The sequence below is a fragment of the Astatotilapia calliptera genome, chromosome 7, assembly GCF_900246225.1.
Source record: "Astatotilapia calliptera chromosome 7, fAstCal1.2, whole genome shotgun sequence".
Taxonomy (NCBI): domain Eukaryota; kingdom Metazoa; phylum Chordata; class Actinopteri; order Cichliformes; family Cichlidae; genus Astatotilapia; species Astatotilapia calliptera.
The window spans coordinates 29,673,797-29,693,482 of NC_039308.1; the positions used below are offsets into that span (position 1 = coordinate 29,673,797).

At 37.4% G+C, this 19,686-nt stretch overlaps 1 protein-coding gene across 1 annotated transcript in view; it reads right to left on the reverse strand.

Moving 5' to 3' along the window:
* Positions 1-2,491: 2,491 nt before the first annotated feature.
* LOC113025965 (phospholipid-transporting ATPase ID-like) overlaps positions 2,492-19,686 on the reverse strand; it is a 33,201-nt gene continuing 16,006 nt past the window's right edge. The window contains exons 2-28 of the mRNA XM_026174270.1: positions 17,390-17,474; positions 17,090-17,148; positions 16,643-16,756; positions 15,333-15,431; positions 15,171-15,232; positions 14,988-15,060; positions 14,820-14,890; positions 14,652-14,734; positions 11,842-12,000; positions 11,281-11,369; positions 10,937-11,130; positions 10,607-10,815; positions 10,471-10,514; positions 10,180-10,345; positions 9,792-9,980; positions 9,548-9,663; positions 9,273-9,437; positions 8,416-8,527; positions 8,027-8,132; positions 7,061-7,211; positions 6,610-6,793; positions 6,263-6,486; positions 5,984-6,067; positions 5,613-5,858; positions 3,982-4,120; positions 3,713-3,843; positions 2,492-3,528 (exon numbers count right to left, since the gene is read on the reverse strand). Coding sequence (XP_026030055.1) covers positions 3,280-3,528; positions 3,713-3,843; positions 3,982-4,120; positions 5,613-5,858; positions 5,984-6,067; positions 6,263-6,486; positions 6,610-6,793; positions 7,061-7,211; positions 8,027-8,132; positions 8,416-8,527; positions 9,273-9,437; positions 9,548-9,663; positions 9,792-9,980; positions 10,180-10,345; positions 10,471-10,514; positions 10,607-10,815; positions 10,937-11,130; positions 11,281-11,369; positions 11,842-12,000; positions 14,652-14,734; positions 14,820-14,890; positions 14,988-15,060; positions 15,171-15,232; positions 15,333-15,431; positions 16,643-16,756; positions 17,090-17,148; positions 17,390-17,444 — 3,573 coding nt within the window. The 5' untranslated portion in view covers positions 17,445-17,474 and the 3' untranslated portion in view covers positions 2,492-3,279. The remainder of the gene's footprint in view (positions 3,529-3,712; positions 3,844-3,981; positions 4,121-5,612; positions 5,859-5,983; positions 6,068-6,262; positions 6,487-6,609; positions 6,794-7,060; positions 7,212-8,026; positions 8,133-8,415; positions 8,528-9,272; positions 9,438-9,547; positions 9,664-9,791; positions 9,981-10,179; positions 10,346-10,470; positions 10,515-10,606; positions 10,816-10,936; positions 11,131-11,280; positions 11,370-11,841; positions 12,001-14,651; positions 14,735-14,819; positions 14,891-14,987; positions 15,061-15,170; positions 15,233-15,332; positions 15,432-16,642; positions 16,757-17,089; positions 17,149-17,389; positions 17,475-19,686) is intronic.

Here is a 19,686-nt window from a genome sequence, read left to right on the forward strand (position 1 = left end):
GCTTGCTGACATTTACCGGTCTGATCTCAAAATAATGGAAAGGCATATCATAGATAAGTTATTTTATTTGTCAAGATTAAAAGGAAGTCTGTGAGGAAAGATACAATCTGCTCTGTGTCCCATTAGAATTTAGTAACTGTTGGAGCACAATACAGAATTAGCAGTAATGACAGTAAAACTGAAGGGCCAGTTTATTGATAGAGGCCATTAGCTGGTCCAATGTGGTCTAAACTTGTGAATACAGTGCATAAAGCAAACTGTGTTGATCTACAACACCAGAATGTGAAGTATCAGAAAGAAGGCTGAGCTTTATAATCTAACACTTCCCAAAAAAGAGGATGAAACCACACGTGAGACAGATGGTGGTAGAGCTGATTTATTGGAAACCCCAGGAGCAGAGGGATGATTCACAACAGGTAAATGTTCTGTCCTGTTTGAAGCCACTGAAGATACAGTCAGGAACTGTAACAACCTCTTGAACATTTTCAGCAAATAAAATGCTTTGGTCTTGATTGATAAAGGCAGTAAAAAATCACCCAGGTGAGAAAGTAAATTTTGAAGGGCTCTACTGGCAAACTGTTTCAGCAAAGAGGAAGCTCACACATACACTATCGCAGCCCCACCAATGCTTCTGTTTTTCATAAACAAATGTATTGCAGCTCAGGTGACTAATGATGATCAACTGGAACTAAAAAGTGCAACTTGTCACTCAGAGTATGAGCAAAGTCTTAACTTGATGAAGAAAATGGGTAAAGCCATCCTGACGCATGGGCCAATGGATTAACAGCTGTAAATGACTATAGGCCTAATCGAAATCTGCTAGCCTGGATTACAAATGATGGATATATCCTTTTTTAGACACATTTTCCAGATTTGTAACTGACAAAATACACAACTGACTTGTTGTTTTGGAAGTGTTTCTTTACACCTTTAGTTCCTGTTTTTAAAGATGGGGTTATGAAAAGGTAAAAAAAAAACAGTTACAGAGATAAGACCAATGACTGGCTGTACACTGTGAACACTGTGAATGTTGTAGTATCAGGTTAAGTCACACATTCATGAAGGACTGAATGTTATTATTAACAAAGAATAACAGCACACACACACACGCACAAAATCCTCATGCAAATAACCACAGTGTGTCAACTATACATGTTAAAATGAAGGGGGGGAAGGGAAAAACAGATTTTCAACTGGAAGCAAAATCCAAAGTTTCTCATTTTTGCTCTTTACAGTTCACCATATAGGACATAAAGCAACCAATAAAGGCAAACGAAATGTGTGTGCTGTGCTGTGTGAGGCACGAGTAATGTATTTTGGAATATGGGAAAATGTAAGAAAGGAGGACCATTACTTGTTTAAAATTGTGTTGTTGTCAAGCAAAAAGGTAATAACAAAAAACTAGCTGAAAAGTGACCCTTTAAAATTGGAAGAATGGACTGATGTAATCGAGGACATATATATAATGGAGAAAATGACCTACACTTTGAGACTGAAATCTGACAAACACCGAAAACAGTGGACAAAATGGATAGCTTAAAAGACTCACTCAGCCCCATAGAGCAGGGACCTCTCCTTGTTGTTGTTGTTTTTTTTTGTTGTTGTTTTTTTCCCTTTTCCCCTCTTCCACAGATTGGGTGTTCTTTATTTTTTATTTTTTTGGTTTGTTTCTTTTGTGTGGTTTTTTTCGTATTTTTGTTTGCATGTACTATAAAATTGGAAAAAGTACAAAATAAAAAGTAAAAAAAAAAAAAGAAAAAAGAAATGTGTGTGCAGCACACAAACTCATTGCAGTTGTGTGTTTTGTATACGTTTTTGTATGTTTTTCTCAGAATGATTGTTACACTACTGTATGAAGCCATGTTGTCTAAGGTGATCAGCCACTCACCATACACACACACTATCAACAAGGGGCACTTTGATGCATAGAGGAGGATACTATAATTTTTTTTTTTTTTTTTTTTTACCTCTTAAGCCCCAAGGGGGTTTCTGAGCTTCCTGCTCGAAAATGTAATGCCCAAATTTAATTGATTATTTCTCTGCAATTACAAACTCTGTCCTTACAATCTTGGTATCAAAATAAAGCTAACACTTGTGAGATTTCATCAGAGGTGTAAATATTGAAGCAGATATTACTGCGTCAAGGTTACTGAGACTGGAACACAGAAAAAGTAAGTATATTTTATCCTCGCCTAATTTTTAATTTTAATTTTTAGGATATAACCCTTTTAAAAATATGCCTCAGATCACCTGTGCAAAGACTTATGTTTCTAAAGTGAAACAGTGAAAAATTACAGCCCTGTCAATACATGAATATCCAGATGTTGTACAAAAATGTCCAATTTTGGCACACAATTGGACACTGTACCAGTTGAATTTTTTAGGTATTAAAGAGCAGAAATTAATAAATTTTATTAACAGGCCTAAAAATGCTTTCTTTTAAATATATTTTTGAAGAATTAACCACACATTTACATGGTAATGGCCCTTTTCTGCGGTGCGCATGAAGCATTTAATTGGTCTCTGGCCCTTTAAACTCCAAGGGGCTGTAACTTTGGTTTCTTTTGGTCAATTTGCATGATTGACACCTCTTTTTAATCGTTTTAGCCAATAGAATCAAAGTAACGATGCCACATTCACGTGACTTCAACCAATCAGACGTTGCAATGCCAAAACCCACGTGGGCCCAAATTTGCTGCATGTGGTGTCTGTCCAGTCACGTGTCTATAGGTGGATCTAAAATGGCGGTTGTTGACGGAAAACGGCTCTGATGCGGCTAGGTAGGTGTGGTAACTTCTGATAATCACGTGGCTACCGGCTACCAGCGAAAATAATGGAGGAAATCGGGATGGTAAGCCAATCTGTGTCTTAGTGCATTTTCGCCGCTATGTGTTTTTGTGGTCTTCTTTTGCGGCTCATTCAGTGAATTTTCGTCTGATTGTCCACACATATCTGGACTTATATTTCTCACCCCGTGTTATAACCGATTAAACGTGATCTCTTTTTTGCCCCGGTACCGGGGGCGTGGGGCTTACGTGGTTAAACCTGTTTAAATTTTAGGTTTTTTTTTTTATTTTTTTATTTTTTTATTTTTTATAACGACTCAGCATTTTATATAAAAACTTATTCACACATTGTAAGACACCATTAGTTTTTATGCTGACTCTGGAAACCACCATATATTTTAAATTTACCCTGTTTTGTTTGTCTTCAGTGTCAGGTTGGCTCGAAAATTATGAAGTTATGTCGTCTTTCAGTATCTGTGTACTGTGTACCAGGCTAAGGACTCTGTGGCTCCTCAGCAATAGTGCGGTAGTGCTGTGGCTGATTTTGAAATATGGAAGAGTCTGTCTGGGTGAACAGAGCTGTCATCTTTAGGGGGCGTTTTATCAGGAATTTTCTAGATGTTACCAGATCACCGTAGCCCTGGGAGTGAGAGAAGGCGTAGCCTGATCGAGTACTACGCCTTCTCAGTAGACGACGAGGTGCAGGTGCAGTCAACTCCTCTGTACGCATCTTATACCTCACCTAGAAAAAAGAAATATGGGCTTGTTTTGTTTTGTTTTTTTATGCAAACTTTTTTTTACTATGGATACATTGATTCAAACTCAGTTAAATTACATGCTACTTTATAGTGCACAAGGTGCATAGAAGACAAGAAAGTCTTAGATGCTTTATGTGTTCAGTTTAGTTTTTTCTTTTCTTTTTTTACCTTGTCATTAATGGTAGGACAAAGCTGTATAAAAATGAAGCGGAAAGCTACAACAGGCAGGATACAGAGGAGGAACGTCAGGAATATGGTGAGCCACACATTAGGCTGGTTCAAAGTGTTTCTTGCTGCGCCTAAAATCCAAAAAGGACACAATCACATGAGTCACATACTCAGGTCTTCTTTAAAGTACCAAAATTTTAGAATAGAAAAAAACTTCAAAAAGTTAACATTAAAGTGGCCTCTATACTAAATGCAGTAAATGTACTTACCAAATAAGGGGAAAGAAGACGGGAAGACATAAAACATGCCATTGCTGTACATGGTGACTGAGATGGCAAAGTAGCCTATCGTGCTTAACCACACAAAAGAATGGTTCACTGCTGTCCAGTAATAGGTGTCAAGAGACAGCTGAAAAGTGGAAGATTATTGTTATTATTATTATTACTACTACTACTACTACTACTGTAGTAGTACTGTACTATTACTAATTTATTGTTAGTGTCCTGGTGCACAATTAAAATGACTGGCTGAGATGGAATGGAAGTCTATCTGTTACAACAGACTAATATACTGCATAAGTATGGGGCGCCGTTTGTAAAGTGAAACATGCTGAAATTAACGGCAACATTTTTCCACATTTAGTTCAAAACCTTACAAAAACATGTTTTTTCGAGTAATTTTTTACAACATTTAGTAAAATATTTGTAACTTTTCATCAAATGTTAAATATTAAATGTAAATGTTAAATATTAAATCTAAATATTATATTTAAATCTAAATGTTAAATGTTAAATCTAAATGTTAAATCTAAATATTATATTTAAATCTGAATGTTAAATGTTAAATCTAAATGTTACAGAAAACTAAATATTTAGGCTACCATGCAAATTTATTGTACGGATCAACGGAAATACCAAAATAAAAGCTTCCCGAAAACCTCCGGTCCAAAATTGTGTCTGCTCTCCCACTCACTTCTCCCCGCCATGTGCTGCTTCACTTCTTGCCTACGACCATGTCCAGCGATTTTGCTGGACATTAGACCACAAAACAATGCGCATTTTATATTTCTCATTGTTTTTTCCATACTTTAGTTACTGTGTCGAAGTTTGGGGGAATACATATGAGAATACTATAAAACCTATAAACTTATTACAGAAGAAAGTGATACGGATGATTCATAACGTTAAATATAGAGAACATACAAATACATTATTTATAAAGTCAAAATTATTAAAATTAGGAGATTTAGTGAAACTACGGACACTATTAATTATGTTTAAGGCTAAAAGTAATATTTTGCCTTCTAAGTTACAAAGAGTATTTTTAACGTGTTCGGGGGGAGAAGACAGCAGAAGGAAATTTTATTTTAAGCATCGGCTAGCTAGGACAACACAAAGATTAATGAGTCCAACGGTTAGGGGTATACAACTGTGGAAGTCTCTTCATTAAAATTTAAAGAGTTGTATAAATTTACATTGTTTTAAAAAGTGCTACATGTCTAAAACAATAACTCAATATGAAGAATGTGAATGAAATTGGAGTTAATTGAATAAGGATCCATTATTTTTTGTTTCATTTATTTTATTTACTTATCTTTTCTCCTTGTTACTATGTGGAGTGGTATATTCTGATTTTAAATTGTTGTTTGGTTTGAGTTAGGACTGGAAATAAGTGTTAATGTTAGTTTGTTCCTTGACTTTTGGTGACCACTTGCAATATAAGTTGGACTGTAGATAGGGGGCAGGGTTTAATAAGAATAAATTCTTCTGCCTGCTCCTTTTCACACGTGGTTGCAGTGCTTTACTGACAGAAAGTGTAGTTGGTTTGTTTGAAAGAACTAACTGTGGAAAATGTTGACCAAGTGTGAAATAAATAAATAAATGAAATGAAATGTTCTCACCTGTGTGTGCACCACAATAAGCAGACAGGTCTGTAGCAGGAAAGCAAAAGATGGATGGCTCACAATGTCTTTTCCATCATTTCTGACTGCATCATTCATGGAAGCCCATGGGATAAAGAAGATGATTAAGGAGCAATAGCAGCCATGAATCAGATAGCTCACAAAAGCTTTCTTATTGAAGTATTGGTTCTTCTGGCCTGGAGCGTAGAGCTGAGGATGGTATAAGCTCCAACGGTCATTTACATCCTGCACAAAACAAGTTTTAGTGAAAGAGATGAGAAAGCTCAGTGGACACAGAGACCTGACTATGAGACGATAATCTGGTTTATGTAAGTCAACCAAAAACTGATAGTTAATTGTAATCTACATACCTGGTCAAACAGACACATGCCAAGGACTGGAAGAGCTGTGTAAACCATATTGTAGAAGGTGATGAACCAGTCCTCATAAACAGTCTGTGAACAACCACAATGAACATTTAAGTACAACATAAAGAAAAGGTGAATGTGAATCAAGTTATTTGTTTCATTTGTCCTGCATCATTTGAAACTTTTTTGCATTTCTCTCATTGAGATTGATAAACACTTTATGTCCCATTACAAAAGCTACTTAAATTACATTATAGTATAGTTACAATACATATATCTCACCTGTGCAGAAAAACCACAAAAGAAGGCGTACCAGAATTGGACAAGCGTAAAAGTGAAGTTCTTGTAAAAGAAATATCCAAGGAACTTGCACATGCGGATGTAGGACCAGCGGCCATGCACCAGCAGGAGGCGCTGAAGGTAACGGAACTGGGCAAAGGAATAGTCGCTGGACAGCACTGCCTGCATGCCTTCCTGCCCACTGATACCTACACCAATATGAGCAACTGGCAGGCAGAAAAGGAAGCAAATAAAATACACAATAAAATACACAATATCAGCTATATATTTCCCAGCTGGATAGTTGTAATGAAAATACAGCTCTGTATATTGGTGACTTCACAGGTTACCCTTTATCATGCTGACATCATTGGCTCCATCCCCAATAGCAAGAGTGACAGCCTGCTTGTATTTCTTGACCAGCTGAACCACTTGGGCCTTCTGCAAAGGAGTGACCCTGCAGCAAATCACTGTCTGACACATGCATGCTGTCCTCAGCAGCTCCAACCTCAAGTTCTTCTCCAGTGCAAAAGCCTGATGATGAAGGAAAGAATTGATGGAGTTAGGTCATCTGTCAAGATTCTGTAGTGCAACCTTAAAACCTCAAGAGAATTCCATTCATTTCTACATTCATCTCTAAGTTTAAAAAATATAAGAGAATCAGGCTTTAAAAAAACAATATGTACTTTCTGATCACACAGTGTGACCTCTACTGTTGAAGCTACATAAACAAAATAAACTAAACTAAACAGGTCAACTTGCAGAGGTTTTTCAGTGGTTGCTGAAAACAAGCTTTCTTACCAGACTGTGCCCATTTATTATTAGTCCATAATCTCCATCCACCTTCTCATCCTGCACAGTCTCTGTCTTTTTAAGCCAAAACAGGCCTACTCGAGATTTAATCACAGTTGGCTCCTCTGCTGCTTCAGGACACATTTTTCTTCGTGCATTCCTGAAAATATGACAGAGAACATGACCTGATTTGTTATTTGTTATTATTTTGGGTTCGCTTTATCACCTATTCAGGTTGTAAATCGTGTTGTTAAAAAGTAACTAAGTAATTAATTACTTTTGAAAATAAGTAATCAGTAAAGTAACAGGATTACTTTTTTGGGGAAGTAATCAGTAATTAGTTACTGATTACCTTTTTGAAGTAACTTGACCAACACTGCTGGCTAATAAAGGGGACACTGAGGCATTCCTCTGCCAACTGAGATAAGTTAGTTTTCCAACATGTTCTGCATCTGCTCCAAGGCATGCTAGATTTAGACATCCTAAGATGTCTGAATCAGGTCAACTGGCTTGTTTTGATGCGACTGAGAAGTGGCTCCACTCTCTATCCCTCCTCATGCTATCTCTAAGGTAATGCGTAAAAAATGACATGTCCGGCTAATACAGCGGTAGTCAAATACCACTTAGGAAGACATTAGCTTGTGAGGTTACAGGTTACAATTAATCATACAAATGCTTGGGAACATTAAAATGTCAGATTAATGGTTTTTATAGATTTTTTTCTTGTGATAGAATTAGCTTATGGCTATGATAAACTGGCTAGTTTAATATTAGTTTTTCATTTACAGTAGGTTTTTCATTCAGTTGTGGTAGAATTAGCTTGAGATAGCAAGTTATGAAATCTGGCAGCAACAGTTGTTAATTTGTCTTATATGTTTATTGAAGTTCATAGTGACAAATTATCTCACTGATTCATACGCTGAAACAGCTTCCGATTGGCAGAATACAATCATCATCTGGTTTTAACTGACTCACTGTAGCTCCTCTTTGACACCTTCAGCAGTGTTGGCTGAGACAACAAAGACGTCCTTCATCTCCTCTCTTAGCATGTTACAGGAATAGCCAATGTTCTCTGCTGTCTCTGTTGAAGAAAAAAAAAAGAATAATTCTCAATCACCTAGGTGCTAGAAATCTTTAAAGTCAATCTTGCAGCAAACCAAAGCTGGAACGACTCTCAGAGCATTTGTCGATATGTATATTAGATCTATGACTTGAAACCATGGAAACCCATCAACCAAAACGGTTGATGCTCTGAGATTGTGTGTAGATTAATGAGAGCAGGAACATAAGAATGTATTATACATCATAATGCAGTCTTTATCCACTTTGAAATGTATAGTTTAAAAAGAAAAAGTTCCACCGACCTTGCTTATCTCCAGTTAACACCCATATTTTGATGTCCGCTTTAGCCAGTTGCTCAATGGTCTCTGGCACACCGTCTTGCAACTTGTCCTCTACAGCTGTCGCTCCCAACAGCTAAAGCCACACATGCAGCTATGATTTAAACTGATGTTAAATAAAGCAAAGCAATGAAGCCATCCTATACCTTTATCACAAATTATGCTGGTTTCACTGTAACATTAGTGTACAATATAAACCAGGGGTGTCAAATATAAAGGCCTGGGTGCCAGAACTGGCCTGGCATAGACTCTAACCTGACCTGCTGGACAGCTTTGGAAAATGTAAAGAATGGAATTAATTTTGGACTTTCACTTGTATTTTCATAGGTTTTTGCAGCTTTTCCTACTGATAAAGACCTCCCCCATGGCCATATGCATACTACACCAAGTAAATTAATTAATAGGTAAACAATTAAATGTTAGAACAATTCCTCTGAATTAACAAAACCTTTCTATTTTATAATTACAGGACAGTCTGGTTAATGAACTTTTCTGTAACTTTACATATTTACTTCTTACAATTTAAGCCCAAAGAGTCATGCTGATAAATTCTTTCATTTAATACAGAAGCATTTCTCATCATATTAGAAAATCTGAGACGCACTGTTGAAATTGCACTTCGTTTTCTTATTGGAAGATATCTCAGGGATTAAATGTGTAGTAAAACACTGACAGAGGACAATCTGAATTTCACATGAAATTAGGCTATATTGTGGGCCATAATGTAAAATGAGTTTCATATCCCCGGTATAAAGTATAACTACCAATAGATAATCAAGCAGCAAATTCGTATTGACAAAGTTTTCAGCACATGTACTAACCATCATATCTTTCTCTATCTCTTCATAAAGTTCATCAAGTTTTTCTTCACGTCCCTCCATGGCAACACTGGCCTCATGGTGGCGCTGTTTCCAATCTATCATGTAGTCCTCATTTAAGTCTTTGTAGGCCAGAGCAAGTGTACGGAGGCCATCACCTGCATACTCCTGTTTTTGTTTTGATAATTGAAAGAAGTCAAATGTTAAATTACATTAATTATATTAAAATTTCATTGACTTTAGCTTCAAGCTACTTTTATATGCTTTGGATCACTCACATTGAGGTGGTTAGTGGTTACTTCCATCAGTTTGTTACAGGAGGGGTGCAGTCTTTCAAAGATCATGGTGTCTGCACCTTTGCAGTATAGAGTCAGCTTCCCCTCTGGGCTGCGCACTGGAAGTGACAGGGAAAGTTAGAAAGTTTGACGTAATGCATGCAGAAATGAGAAATGTATTCTGAATATATGAAGTGTGGTCACTGAAGATAACGACACAAAAAAACCTATCACTACTTCCTCTCACCTATCACTGACATTCTCTTCCTCATATTATTAAAGTCCAGAATGGCCAGAAGTTCATAGATGACTTGTTTGCCCATCTCTACTACTGTGATGGTTTCTGGTGTGCGTGATAGGAACACAAATCCAAAGTTTCTTGCAGCAGTCACCAGAGCGCCTTCATCAGGTGACTGAGCCTGATAATTGAGCTCTCCTACCAGGTAAAACAGAGATGACAATTTAATTGGCATATAAGGGTAACAATTTGAACATTTGCATGGTGGAGCACATTTCCATGTACCTGTATGTCTTTTATTGCACTGAATTTGGAGTTTTTAGATAGACTCCAAGAATATTTCGAAATTCTCCTGAAATGTAAATGAAATGAAGATGTCTTTTAGGGGACCCCTCACCCTCTTTCTTTTCCTCAGGCATAACAGTGTGACACAGGGATAACAAGCGGAAGAACTCCTGAGTCTCAGGGTTTCCACTTCTCACCATCTCCACCAGACTGTGGTCATGAAAGCTGAACTTTGGATCAGCCAGATTGTTCCAGGAGAAGTCCACTCTCTCTGTCCTCTGCAAGAAAAGCCAAAACAACAAAGTTGGATCAATACTTTCTTTAAATAATCATGCATTTTCCTCTCACCTCTGTAATTTAAACAAAGTTCACAAACAATGCAATGGATGTATTTTCCTCTCACCTCTGTAATTTCCACTCTTTGTCCAGAGAAATCATAGAGGTCCCCTGAATATATGATAAATGTACTGTAAAATCAGTTGTTCACCCAATGTGTTTCCATTTGCCTCACTAATTTTTACACAAGCAAAGCTGCTCACTGTAAGCTTTTCCATTAATGGAGCACTTGTTGAAAGTCATGATGTTCTGTGTCAGAGTGCCAGTCTTGTCACTGAAGATGTATTTAATCTGGCCTAGCTCCTCACTGAGTGTGGTGGTTCTTGCCTGAGCTGGAGTATCATTCTTAGGATAGTACATCTTCCTGTCCCAGTCTATGAAGAAGCTGTTTCCCAGACGAATGAACTCCACGCTAACAATGTAGCACAAATTGGTAAAATTTCAAAATGTGATACATATTAGCACAAGTCTCAAGTGTTCAAACCAACTTTGGTTGTTTTTTGGTTTAATCATTTTTCTGTGCTGAAACTTACCTGACATAAAGTGAACTGGGTATCACTGTGTTAAGGACAATGACATAAGACCAGAAGATGAGGAATGATGAGAGAGGAGCATCAATGCCCGGTTCACGAGGAAGAAACATAGTGAACACAGAGCCCTCATTTGTTTCCCAGATTGCATTGCCAATGGTCAAAATGGAGCACATAGATGCCAGGAAACCAAAGATCTGATGGAATGAAAACATCAGACTTCTTGATTATTCAAACAATATTACTCTTGTCACTCAGGTGAAAAACAAATCACTGTCTTTAAGTTCTATATCTATAAGCTGAGACTTTGTGTGACTTTCTTTGTATTTGTGCTTGTGTAAACTCACACATAACACCAGGATATTCGTCAGGTGATCAATGCTTGTCCGTTTGAATATTGACTTCCCGCTGTTCTGCATCAGTTTAGTGTCAGGACCTGGAAAGGATTATTAGTGTCAGATTTTCTTCTGCACACCTTCGCTGCATCTCCTTCCTGCTCTAGTCTCTTATGTACAACTTCAAACATTATTATCAGAGTAAACAATAAAAACTAGACCAAAAAAAATCACTCAAGTTGTACACAGATTCAATGTGATGTTGAGACACTGACAGTGATGCAGATACAGTTTTCAGTATGTTTCCAGACTGGTTAGCCTTAGAAGGAGAATGGCCTAAATGAAACACCACAAATATGTCATTACTGTGATATTGTTGTTTTAAGAACTCCACACTCTAGAATCTGTGGCAGATTATCTTCTGTATACCTTTGCAGATGTAACCACATCCCCTTCCTGCTCTAGTCTCTTATGTACAACTTCATACATCAGTATCAGAGTAAACAATAAAGGCTAGACCAAAAAAACATCACTCAAACTGCAAATTGTACACAGTTGCAGTGCACAGAGTACCTCCAAAGATGACCAGACCGAAGCACCACTCAGTGTTCCTGAGAGTACAGCCTCTGAGCAGCACTTTGTCGTTGTTCAAGGCATATCTTTCTCCGTTCAAAGTCAGAGTCCCTTTGAACTTGTCTAGACGGTTATTGGGAGGTTCACATCGCACTTCACCTGAGAAACAGAAATCAGTGTCAGCAAATAATTCTAAACAGTTCACAGGATAGTTAGAGGACAGCTCGAAGCAGTCTGTGTAGTCTCCTCCGACCTCTGGTATCAACAAGGGATTTTCGCCTACAGAACGGCTGCTCACTGGATATCTTCTGTGGACCATTCTCTGGAAACCTTACAGATGTGGGTTAATCCCAGCAGGTCATCATTTTCTGAAATACTCAGACTAGCCAATCTGACGCCAACAACAATGGAACATTCCAAATTCTTTAAATCAACTTTCTGGCACATTTTATACTCAGTTTGAATTCAAACAGGTCACTTTAATAATGTCCACATGCCAAAATGAAGTGGATTGCTGTCATCTGATTGACTGGTTAGATGTCTGTATTAATTAGCAGGTGAACAGATGGACCTAACAAAGCAAACAAATAAACAATTAAATAAAACCCAAGATCCCATTGTTACATTAGTAGAAAAAGTCGTGCATGAGGAAATACAATCACTCAGTACAAACTTAAACAGTTCAAAGGTGAAATACTGCTCTATTGATTGATTGATTGATTGTTAATTTATTTCAAACATGTAAACAATATACAGGTACATTTAGTAAAGAAAATAAGAGAGAAAAAAATACTATACAAAAGTCAATACATTTCAATATTGCTACCGTTCTGATTCATTTACGTGTTGAAAGGGAGTGGGAAGAAGAACACACTTATTTAATCCCACCCCTTTGCCATAAATTATCAGTTAATATTTAGTCAGCTTCCTTACTGATATAATCTATAATAAAAATAGTGAACAGATTGCTGATATAATATATACTATAATATGACATGATTTTTTTTAAATAGAGACATTCACTTAATTTCAATATTTTCCCTTTCTTTATAGTTCGAGAAGATCATATTTTTATAACTCTTTTTGAACTGTTTTATGTTTGGACATTGCTTTAATTCCATATTCACACTGTTCCACAGTTTCCCTCAATGAACAGAAACACAAAAGCTTTATCTTGTAGTACGTACCTTCCCTGTTTTGAAGTTACAAAAACCCCTTAAATTATAACTTCCTTCTTTCAAAAAAAAACATACTCTGAATATTACCTGGCAGTTCTTTTTTTTTTTTTTTGCTTTGAATAGAATTTGTGCTGTTTTGAATTTCACTAGATCGGCAATTTTCAATATTTCAGACTGCAAAAATAGTGAGTTTGTATGTTCCCTATAACCTGCATTGTGGATGATTTGAATTGCTTTTGTTTTTGTTTTTGAAGAGTAAAAAGTGAATGTAATGTGGTTTTATAGTTGTTGCCCCAGACCTCTGCACAATAGCTTAAGTATGGTGAAACCAGTGAACAGTATAGAATATGAAGTGATGTTCTGTCTAACACCTGCTTTGCCTTGTTTAGTACGGCAATGCTTTGTGATACTTTGGAATGAATATATCTTACGTGAGCTCTCCAGTTAAGTTTTTCATCTATTATTACCCCCAGAAATTTATTTTCACTGACTCTTTCAATATCAGCACCATTTATTTGAATCTTAGCATTTGTATCCAAACTACTATTTCCAAATAACATCAGTTTAGATTTATTCAAATTTAACGATAATTTGTTTTTATCAAGCCAGAACTTCACTTTACTTATTTCATTAGTCATATCCTCCAATAAATTCTGCAGATCATCACCAGAGCAAAAAATGTTTGTATCATCAGCAAAGAGAACCATTTTTAATACTTTGGACACTTTACAGATGTCGTTAATGTACAAGTTGAAGAATTTTGGACCCAAAACTGACCCTTGGGGTACACCACAAGCAATGTCCATACATAAGGAGCAACCACCATTTAATTTCACAAACTGCTTCCTGTCACCTAAATAACTCCGGACCCAATCTGAAACTACCCCTCAGACACAATAACGTTCCAGTTTTCTTATTAATATATCATCATCTATTGTGTCAAATGCCTTTGTCAAGTCTATGAATAACCCAGCCACATATGGCTTTTTGTCTATGGAATTTGTGATGTATTCTATTGAATCTAATAATGCCAATGATGTTGATCTGCTTGATCTGAATCCGTACTGACTCTCAGTGAATCGTTTATGTTTATCTATACATTTTCCCAGTCGGTTGTTAAACAGTTTTTCAAGAATGAGAATTGAGGTAGTAAAGAGACAGGCCTGTAGTTTGTGAAATGGTGTTTGTTTCCAGATTTGTATAGAGGTATAACTTTTGCTATTTTCATTCTGTCTGGAAATTGACCAGTTTGAAATGATAAATTACAGATGTATGTAAACGGTTTTATAATAGCCTCAATTACTCCTTTAACCACTATCATATCGATATCATTACAATCCAAAGATTTCTGATTTTACATTTGTTGACAATCTCAAAAACTTAATTTCATCAACGGCTGTGAGAAACATAGAATATGGATTTCTGTCTATCAGTGTATCCAGAATTATTTTTTTGCATTTATGCATTTATTCATTATTTATTTTGGTACTTGCATTAATTCTTAACTCAGCCAAGGCCTATCAACCTAAAAAAAATCTTTGTTAGTTTTGGTCCCCTCTGACATTTCCCAATGACAGAACCAGGTTTCACTTTTGAAAATCAGACTGTGTGTTGTTTCATTGAGATTCTCACCATTAAAGGCAGCGAGTGCCTCAATGTTGTCTCCCAGCTCTCCAGTTACAGTCAGAGCCTGTTTCACCTTCAGATTGGTTTCTCTGGGGGAGACCAAGGAAAATCCAAGACAATGTCAGACATTAGTTGTCAACCTAGCATACAAACAACACAGTACAGCACACTTACCCATCTAGTTCAGCTGTTTCCACATAAACTAAATTAAGGGGCTCACTGCTAGACAGCAACAGAAGGTCTGCCTAAGAAATAAAAGCACTGAGTTTAGTTTGGAACTTACTTTTGAAATGAATTTCTTTCACTTGCTTCAAATCTTTACTATAGCCTCCCCAAACTTACTGTGACAAACTCATTATTCTCCAGTTTGACTATGTTCCCGACCTGAACATTCATCCATTTTTTATTTTTGAGTCTGTCAGGGAAGGGAACAAAGGCATACAACACAGAAATGAATCCAAAACAGCATAATTCTTCATACAAAAGGTATTCTTTTCTTTTTCATTTGGGTTTCCAAAGACTTACTGGCCATCCATGAGGACGTCCACCTTCCGGTTATTGACTTGTCCGTCACATTTGTGTCTGTTCTGCTCAGTTGACACAAGAAAAAGATACTGTTTGCTTCCAAATCTGATATTAGTTTCTTATTTTTGGTTTTCTCTTTTGTTATTACCGATTTCAACTTACTATGTCATCAATGGCATCTTTGACTGCTGTTATAGAAAGCACTACTATTAAGGCGAAACCTGTAGTAATCCATGAGAGAGAGGAGATTTGTGGGATCAACTGTCAACACACACACACACACAAAGATTAACACACTCTTTCAGTGCATAGATAATATCTTTTCTTCTTCTTCTGCCTAGCAGTTCATATCCCCCGATGCAGGGTCTGCTGTTTTTCATGCTTTCCTCCACTTCTTCCTATCCAGGGCATCTTTTGGTGTAACATTCGCAGCCTTCATATTGTCTTTGATTCGGTCCATCCAGCGTTTTTTTGGTCTTCTTCGTGGCCTAATTGCTGGGCTGTCTTTGCGATGGAGTTCTTATCGCTACGGGCAACATGGCTGTACCATCGGAGCCTCGCCTCTCGCATCTTGTCTGTGATCGGTGTCACTCCCCATCATTTCCTAACGTCTTTGTTCCTCGCTCGGTCTAGTCGTGTGAGACCCAGAGGCCATGTCAGCATCTTCATCTCCATGGTGTGAAGGGCTTGTTTGTGCTTGGTCGTAGCTGGCCAGCACTCTGACCCATAGAGTGCCACTGGGCGCACGATCGACTTATAAACTTTCGCCTTAAGATAGATTGGCATTCTCTTGTTGCACAAGACTTATCTGACCTGGCACCACTTCATCCACGCTGTGTTGACACAGAGTCTGGCGTCTGGTAGAGTTTCGCAGTCCGAGGTGACAAGGGACCCAAGGTACTTGAATTGGGCAACTTTAGTCAGCAGCTCGCCGTTGATAGTGATGGTACTGTTGGTCTGGGGGCCGCGTTCAAGGTACTCAGTCTTCTTGATGTTCAGGCACATGCCGTTTTCAGAGAGCCAATCTTTCCATGCTTGTGTTCAGGTTTGCAGGGCTAGGCAGTTTTTTGTTTCTGATAGACATACATCATCTGCATACAGTAGGCTCCATGGATGTGGTGATTGCAGACCAGCTGTCGCGGTGTCCATACAGAGGGTGAACAGCATAGATAATATCTTTTAAGATTCTTAAAAGTGAAAAACTTAACAGTTGCTTCATTTTATTTATGTATGTCATGTATGTTCACGCTTAATAACATTTGGAAAAAGCATTTTAAAAAAATAGATTTATAAAAAAGCAAAAGAAAGTGCAAGTCCTTTCACATTTTAAGTCAAATGAAGTTTGAAAAAGGTATGGTTGAATATAGAGAATGAACTCTGAATGCGGTTTTTGCATTGACATAACTATCTGCAGCATAAAATAACTATTTTTAAGCATGCAATTATTCTGACAAGAATGGCAACATGTCTACCTGAAGGATGAGCAGGAAGAGGAAGTAGGCATTAGCGAGCCTCTTGAACTGCTCAAAAAGATTAAGTGGCAGGAAGGTGAAGATGTTGTATTTGGAGGTCTTGATGGCATTGTTCTGAAGTTAAAGAAATCGACAGAGGAAAGTTACACGACTGATGTCAGTTTAACAAAAATCACTGTGATTTAATATTTAAATGTTTGTAATAAAGTTTTTTAATGTTTAATTTATATTTGGCAGACATACTAACAAAAAATCTTAAGATTTCTAGGATTGCACTATTAATTTCCTAAAATTTCCTATTTACTCAAAAATGGTCTTTGTGACACTTGACTTTCATTGTGACAGAGTAATCAAATCCAAACAAGCAAAGCATTGAGCTGAGGGTGTGTCCAAAGCTTCTCTTGTCATCTGCTGAATAGGCATGATAACATTTGTCTATATACTTACAGCATAGCGGAAAGATAGGTTGAAAGTGCTGTCATTAGCCCGCAAGCATCTCTCCTTCTCTGTGAGAGAGTAAAGCAGTCAGAGCAGGAGAGAGTTTATGCTACTGTATGTTACAGCAGTACTGAGGAAAGAAACTCAAATTAAATTTATGGAAACATTTCAGAGCTGTTAGTCCAGCAGCATTTTGAAATGTTCACTGCTTGCCACAAAAATAAATAAATAAAACTAAAACTGAGACAGCCATACAGTAACTGAACAATGCAGTAAACTAGAGCAAAGTTTACGTGCATCTAATCTCACCTTCCTTATTTCCGTGTCCACACAAATGGCAAAAGTATGACAGCACAGTTCCCATCTTTAACTCATGTTCTCCATGTTTTATAACCTGGAAAAACACACATTTCAGTCCTAATTAGTGAGTCATTTCTTTATTGGTATTATATGTCGATATAATAATAGAGTGCATTTATATAGCGCTTTTCGAGACCCTCAAAGCACTTTATATTTCCACTATTCACTCACTCTCACTGTTGGAGGCAAACCACAGTTGTAGCCACAGCTGCCCTGGGGCAAACTCACAGAAGCAAGGCTGCCATATCACGCCATTGGCCCCTCTGGCCATCACTAGGAGGTGAAGTGTCTTGCCAAGGACACAACAACCAAGACAGACAGAGCTGGGGATCGAACCGGCAACCTTCCGGTTACAAGATGAGCTTCCCAAGCCCCTGAACCACGGTCACCCAATGGATATAAAAACCAAAAGGGGAAACTGTGGCAAAAGCGAGAGGGAACCAGTTGCTATAATATTTAAGGATTAATAGTGAAAAGGTGGAGCTGTTTAAGATGTACAGCACACCTCGTAAATTGGATATGAGGGAAAGACAGATGCAAAACATCCCAAAAATAATAAATCTGAGGTTTCACAACACTCAAAATATCTCTCCATCAATCTATAGATAGATAGCCATCAGTCACATACTTGTCAAAATTTCCACTCCTCCCCATTTTATCAGTTCTCCAAAGCTATAAAGATATAGTGCAACTCCCTTTCAACTCTTTGTAGTATAGTTAAATTTAAGAGGTAACAATCCCTAACTACACAGATAGAGATAAAGATTCATCCTTGACCATTTGACTTGTTCAGTAATCAGCCCATAATAATATGCAGGTATTGTATTTTTCAGGAATTGTTGTGGATAAATGTTTTTCAGTGAGACATAAAAAATATGAATTGATCACAGGGCAATACCTAATTGTGCTACCTAATTTGTTAAGAAGAAAAAACAAATTTATCCATGAGCCATGAAAAAATCAAGAAGCCCTCTTTTGGCAGGTTTCATTTGATCCTTCTTCTTCCACTTGCAAAAATATTAAATAGGTCTGAATTACTGTAAACCTAAAGTGATTTAAATGGTTCTTGATAAGAACTAATAAAATGCAGCATTTTCTAATAGTTTTTTAAAGTCTGAAAGCGAATGAAAATCAACCACATACCTCAAACAAAAATATGATTTCTTTTGTCTTCTGGGTCCTGCTTGCAAGCAGACACAGGTGCTTGAATTTTAAGATTTCAACCCTCCTTTTACTTCCGTCTTTGAAAAAATAAATCCAGGTTTTTGTCTCTTCAGTGCATGGAAGCCCAGTTTAATCCTAAAAAGAGAAAGGAGGATCAACTGAGTCTTCTAGCAGGATAAAAGTCAACAGGAACAACAGGTGAGATGTTGTAGTTGCACCTACAGTAGAAGTTTTGGGCACATGAAACTAACTGCTAAGAGGTTATGTAAACCGTTCAGTGTTCGTTGGACTTGAGCAGGTGCAGGACGGGAAAGGCACTAAAACAATAGTAAAGCCGAAGTGCTCCAGCCAATCAGAGGGAATCTTATCACATGAAGGTATATAAAATCTATACGGTACATAGGTATATATATATATATATATATATATATATATATATATATATATATACATATATATATATACATATATACATATATATATATATATACATATGTTGGAAGTCTTGTTGTCTTCCAAAAAATGTTGCCAGTGGTGTGGAGAAGATCCCACATGCTTGCCCTGCCCAATGTCCAGTGTCTACCCACACATTTTGGTGGATTCCCAGACCAGCCTCTCTCAAAGCGGATATGACTAGTAAACTGAGAACCATTGTGCTATGGTCGGCATCATTCCAGCTTGTTTACATTATCGACCTTACAGTCACAGGTGAGGATGCAGAATTCACAGCCGATGTACAACAGTGCACCTGGAAATTGAAGATCCAACTATACAGTCAAAATAAGCTGCAGAGGATTTGTACACATGTCATCAGAGCTTTTCTGGGAGTGGGAATGTTAGTCAGTGGCTCTGACTCAAAAAAAAAAAAAGAACTCTAATTGGGCCTCAACTGTGAAAAGAGCATAACATTTGCCGGATGTCTGGAACGTTCTGGAGATACTGTGTGCCTATCAGTGAAATCTTGAAGAAGGGATTCCCTTGCACCCACTCGACAACCCAGAAAAGTGTCACAAGCGGACTGCTCCATAGAGTTTAAGCTGCAGATTTCTCACATGCAACAAAGGGATATAAACACCTAGTGC